This window comes from Anarrhichthys ocellatus, unplaced genomic scaffold (assembly GCF_004355925.1).
Source record: "Anarrhichthys ocellatus isolate YVR2014 unplaced genomic scaffold, GSC_Weel_1.0 scaffold174, whole genome shotgun sequence".
In the NCBI taxonomy this organism is placed as follows: Eukaryota; Metazoa; Chordata; class Actinopteri; order Perciformes; family Anarhichadidae; genus Anarrhichthys; species Anarrhichthys ocellatus.
The window spans coordinates 164,691-170,185 of NW_022280204.1; the positions used below are offsets into that span (position 1 = coordinate 164,691).

At 46.2% G+C, this 5,495-nt stretch overlaps 1 protein-coding gene across 1 annotated transcript in view; it reads right to left on the minus strand.

Annotated features, from left to right (window-relative positions):
* Positions 1–3,376: 3,376 nt before the first annotated feature.
* The window catches only part of c1qtnf6b (C1q and TNF related 6b), a 4,650-nt gene continuing 2,531 nt past the window's right edge, over positions 3,377–5,495 (minus strand). Inside the window, exon 2 of the mRNA XM_031878358.1 lies at positions 3,377–4,025. Coding sequence (XP_031734218.1) covers positions 3,478–4,025 — 548 coding nt within the window. The 3' untranslated portion in view covers positions 3,377–3,477. The remainder of the gene's footprint in view (positions 4,026–5,495) is intronic.

Consider the following 5,495-nt stretch of genomic DNA (forward strand, 5'->3'; position numbering starts at 1 on the left):
CCAGCAGAGACCGGTCCACCGTGGACAGACTCAGATCCTCCAGCAGAGACCGGTCCACCGTGGACAGACCCAGATCCTCCAGCAGAGACCGGTCCACCGTGGACAGACTCAGATCCTCCAGCAGAGACCGGTCCACAGACCAGATCTCATCCAGATTGCAGAAGAAGAACAGGATGAGTAAATGCAGAACTCGAAGCTTCTAAACCACAGTCCACAAATCAGTGCACAACGTTGCGGTGATGCGTCCTCTTCTGATTTAGAATCATCATCAGAATAGTTCACAGGTCAACGTGTGAATAATACACACTCTCCTAATTAGCTACACCTGTACAATCTAATGTAGTCTAATTACACATCCACCTTAACCGCCTCAGAGTTCAGTCTTTGGTGACATTTCCAAAAAATACTTAAAATGAATTAATGACTCCATCCAGCTGTGCTTCTTAAAGGAACGGCGTCAATTACACACACACATCCATATATACATGCAAACGATGCTTCTACACAGGCTGCGCATTGGAACACATCTATTTTGTCTCTTGTTTATTCTGAAATAGTTGAGAGAACAGGTCTGTGCTCACTTCCTTCTCTTGGTCTGTTTTATGCTCAGCGGGGATAATTGAGAGAGATTTCACGCCACTTGATTATTTATTAAGTGAAACTGCTGCTTGCTGCAGCTGACTGTGAGCGTTAATATGTTGAGAGGGTTTGGGCGCACAGTTTAATTGTCAGTTTTGCATTTTTATTCTTTGCATGTTCAAATTGAAACGTTGTCAATTCATGCTTCTTATATTTTCCCAGCGTGTCTTTAGCACAAAGTCAGACGGACCTAAACTCTCCAAAGTCAGCTGCTCGTTAAAGTGGCAGCTCGTGCGTGTTGGAACAGCGTCAGGAAACTCTTCTCGTGTCCTGCTTGGTCTCCCAGCAGAGCTTTGTTCAGATCTCCACTCGAGGCTGAAAGTATTGACAACGCTGCAGCCTGCTTCTCCTCGAGCTAAGCCTCCCTGAGGACGGCGGTGCGGCTAATGGGAGAGATGTGGCCGAGAGACGGAGCCGGCATGCTGCAGAGACGCCTCCTCACATCCTCACCTCCTCACCTCCTCGCCTCCTCACGTCCTCGCATCCTCGCCTCCTCGCATCCTCGCATCCTCACGTCCTCGCATCCTCACGTCCTCGCGTCCTCGCGTCCTCACGTCCTCACGTCCTCACATCCTCACATCCTCACCTCATCGCGTCCTCGCCTCCTCGCGTCCTCACGTCCTCACATCCTCACATCCTCACCTCCTCGCATCCTTGGCCTCCTCGCATCCTCACGTCCTCACGTCCTCACCTCCTCGCATCCTTGGCCTCCTCACATCCTCACATCCTCACCTCCTCGCATCCTTGGCCTCCTCGCATCCTCACGTCCTCACCTCCTCGCATCCTTGGCCTCCTCGCATCCTCACGTCCTCACGTCCTCACCTCCTCGCATCCTTGGCCTCCTCGCATCCTCACGTCCTCACGTCCTCACCTCCTCGCATCCTTGGCCTCCTCGCCTCCTCACCTCCTCGCATCCTTGGCCTCCTCGCCTCCTCACATCCTCACGTCCTCGCATCCTCGCCTCCTCACATCCTCACGTCCTCACCTCCTCGCATCCTCGGCCTCCTCACGTCCTCGCATCCTCACACAGGGTTTTGTTGGTCGGCTTTAGAGAGTTGGAGGCTTTGTTGGGGTTAAATCTTATTAAATACCATCTCCCTCATAGGAAACACATTCAGAGCCGAGTTTAAAACTGGATGTTGTGATTGTGATGTTGAGACTTAGAATGAGGTCCTCTGCAGAAATGTGCGTTTGCAATGTTTTCAAAGGAAAAGAAGAGATTAAAAACATCGTGACACCTAAATGGAACACACACACACACACACACACTCCTGATTTCACTGTTTTCACTCTGAAAACGTTTAATTTTTCATAATCAAGTGCGTTTTTGTTGCTTGTGATGCAGAACAGAGGAAATACTGCGCACACACACACACACACACACACACAGAGTTCAGCCCCAGCAGCAGTGAGTGGGAGCACCGTGTCAGAATATAAAGACAGCTAATACACAGCTGTTTACATGAACTGCTCTGCAGAAGTCTCTGTAAGAATACATCGTATGAAATCGTCATAATAAAGCACCTTTATTTGTTGTTTTGATGTGTTGGGATAAACTTCTGTTTAAAGGCTCAGTTCACCAAGATTGCAGGACACGTGATTCCTCTCTCACAGCAGCTGCAGATGACTCCACTTTAGTTCGAAGGTTTTTACAGGTTTGCTGTTTTAGACTACGTAATAACTTACTTTATCGACATATTAACCTTCAAATAAAACCTGGACGGCCTACATTACCCAGCAGCATCATGGTCAATTAAAACTGTAGAATCTAAAGAACTTTCCAAAAGTTCCAAATATATAGAAACAACTGAAAGGTCTTATTTACGATAAAGATGGAGAACTAATTTAATATTTGCGAATCAAAGAATAATTTAATTTAAAAGCATATTTTAAGAACAAAGGCTTCTGATTTCCTAAGATATTTGTTCCTCTGTGATTGTGATCAGAGCCGATGCCTCAGGTATCAGCAGGGCTGGATGTCAGGACTAGAATAACGCAGTCCTCAGAAGTATTGAACCGTCTCCAGTCAAACGACATCTGCATTCACACCTTCTTCTACTCGTATCCAGAAAAAATAAGATCTGCGAGGTTTTACTCACAGCCAATCAATGCACACGCAGATTGAATGCTTCCATTGACATCAAATAAGAGAATAGAATAAAGTAGAATACGAAAGGTATCGGTAGGTATCGGTATGACTATTGATACTGGTATCGCACATTCCCGTCTGCGTAGTCAGAAGCCGTTTTGAAGCTTCGAGTTTGGCGATTTTGGCGTCGCCATCTTGTTTTTTCCGCAACAAATGAAGAGGAAGTGACCATATTCGGACTGAGGAGTGACCTAGAGACGCCGTATACGTCTCAGGTTGTTGTAATTAAGGTGAACTAACCCTTTAAAGCGTTCTTCTAGAAGGCACCAAGTGAAAGGTGTGACAGCAGTCTGTCCGGACACTTCTGAGTCCGACAGAAGCCCTCTACTCATAGTAAGGATGCATAACCGACTGCACGGATGTAGGATTTCTGATACAGCTTGTGTTTACACACAAAGTCCCTGAAGGGATGGAGAGGAGACGAAGCACAGCACAGGAGTAGGAACAATGGTTCACGTTGTACAAAGGTGTATTTGTAGTGAAAGTCATTCTTCCTAGCCGTGTGCTGTGCTGCCGGCCTCTCTTCACCGTTCCTCTTGGTTTATTTTGGGCGGTCCTCATCTAAAGAAAGCACAGTATATTCCTCTCCAGGCTGCAAAAAGGGATTTTTAATAAGCACCAAACTTGTAACGTCCTCCTTTTGTTCTCCTTTTCTTGGCAAAACAGAGGAAGCACTCCTCCCGCCATCCTCACTGGATGCTCGGTGCCAGCAGGTATCCGTTGAAGGTGATGTAAACATCCACGTCGTCGCTGTACACGGCGTTCTCCCTCTCCCTCTTGTAGAGCCGGACCCAGACCTCGTCGTTCAGGGCCAGGTCCATCATGACGCTCTGGCTCTGCATGATGGACCTCTCGCTGGGCTGGGCGTACAGGATCACCTGCTCCTTGTCGTTGTGCATCAGGTGCAGGTAGGTCTCCTTGAAGTTCCAGGTGTGGATGTTGACGTTGAAGAAGTAGATCCCCGGCACGTAGCAGTAGAACTTTCCCTTGAACATGTTGAAGTGCTCCTGGAGGTTGACGAACACCGTGTCGAACACCAGCGCCTGGTAGTAGTCTATGCTGTGCAGCGACTTGCGACGGCCCACCGAGAAGGAGGAGTGAGGGATCTTGCAGGCGTCTCCAGGGGAGCCGGCCTGGCCTTTGGTGCCTTTAGGGCCCACGGGTCCTCGGTGGCCCACCGCTCCCTCCAAACCGGGCTTGCCAAGTGTACCCTTGTCCCCTCTGTCTCCTTTATCACCTGCGTGGATGTGAAGAAACATCGGGAGAATAATCATACTTTCTTATTTAACCTTTATGCTACTTCACAACATTTCACTGGAGATATTGTGCCTCACTAATCTTACTTTACAGTTATAGTTACTTTACTCAAGAAACATGGAATAATCAATTAGTACAATAAAGTTAATAACTCAGTGGTGAAATTAAACATACAACAGGTCCAACATGAGGATAAAGCACAACGCATGTCAGTGATATTTTCATAAAAGAACACAGAAATAAAATGAAATAAAACCTTTTTTTGAATGCAGGAATGGAGCGTTAACTGATCGGACTTCTTACTCCACTGGTGATCTCTGGTTGTTAATAGGAACATTATAATATTTCAGCTTTTAACACGTGGAAGAAGTCTTTCATTGAGACGCTGATATCTTGTTTTTGTCTGTTGTCGTGCTCGTAAACAGTCCGGCTGGTCCAGACGTCGCGATTGTTTTTTGAGTGCGGCTCTTACTGAGTAAATGACAATAAATAAACACAACGTTCATTCCGACATGCAGACAACGCCATTAAGCTTTTTCTGACTTTTATTACGACTGCAAATTCATAAATGGAAACAAGTTACAGGAAAGCTCTCACGTCTGACGCTCCAAATCCTTCTCATAAATCTGAAGCGATTCCTCTGAACGTCCGTCTGCACAATGTTAACTGGTGCGTTCAGGAGCCAGTTTTAAAACGCTGAGTCATTGTTATGTTGTCTATGACCTGTACTGACCTCCGCTGAGGACCAGTATGAAGTATGAAGAGCAATAACGTGTGTTTATTTCAGCGAGAGGGAACATCGTCTCATGCCACAGGGTCTCAAACAGAAAATGCAAGTTGTAAAGCTTTCCGTCTCAAACACTTTCTCCTCATACGACACAACTGAGCTTTAATTTGAAGGAAAAGGTGTTAAAGTGTAGGAGACAAAACAGTTAGTTCTATTGCTGCAGTTTGTATTGTACGATATTATTTATGGTCATCAGGCTGGAAACACAACGAAACGTCTCCAAATGAACTGTTCTTTTGAATCCATCTCCTCCTTCTGGGGCAGAATGAATCATTTAGAACATTATCTGAATAATGCACAAAATCACACAGAGCTGCTCCTCTCAATAACCTCTCAACATCCCATAATAACAAAGTGAAAACAGGAGTCTAGAGATTTCTAACCACACTGACGTTCGCTATGACGGTGAAATGTAGCTCAGGTGTCTCACATCTGATCAGCTCTGAGGTGTTTCTACAGCTTGACTGGAGTTCACCTGAGGTCAATTCAAGTGATTGGAAGGGATTTAGAAACACACACACACACACACACACAAACACACACACACACACACACACAACATGCCAACACACTCAAGTCTTTATTGTTCTGAGCAGTCGGTGAGTCAGTGCAATACAGAGAAGAAAGGGTGTGTGTGTGTGCGTGTGTGTGTGTGTGTGTGTG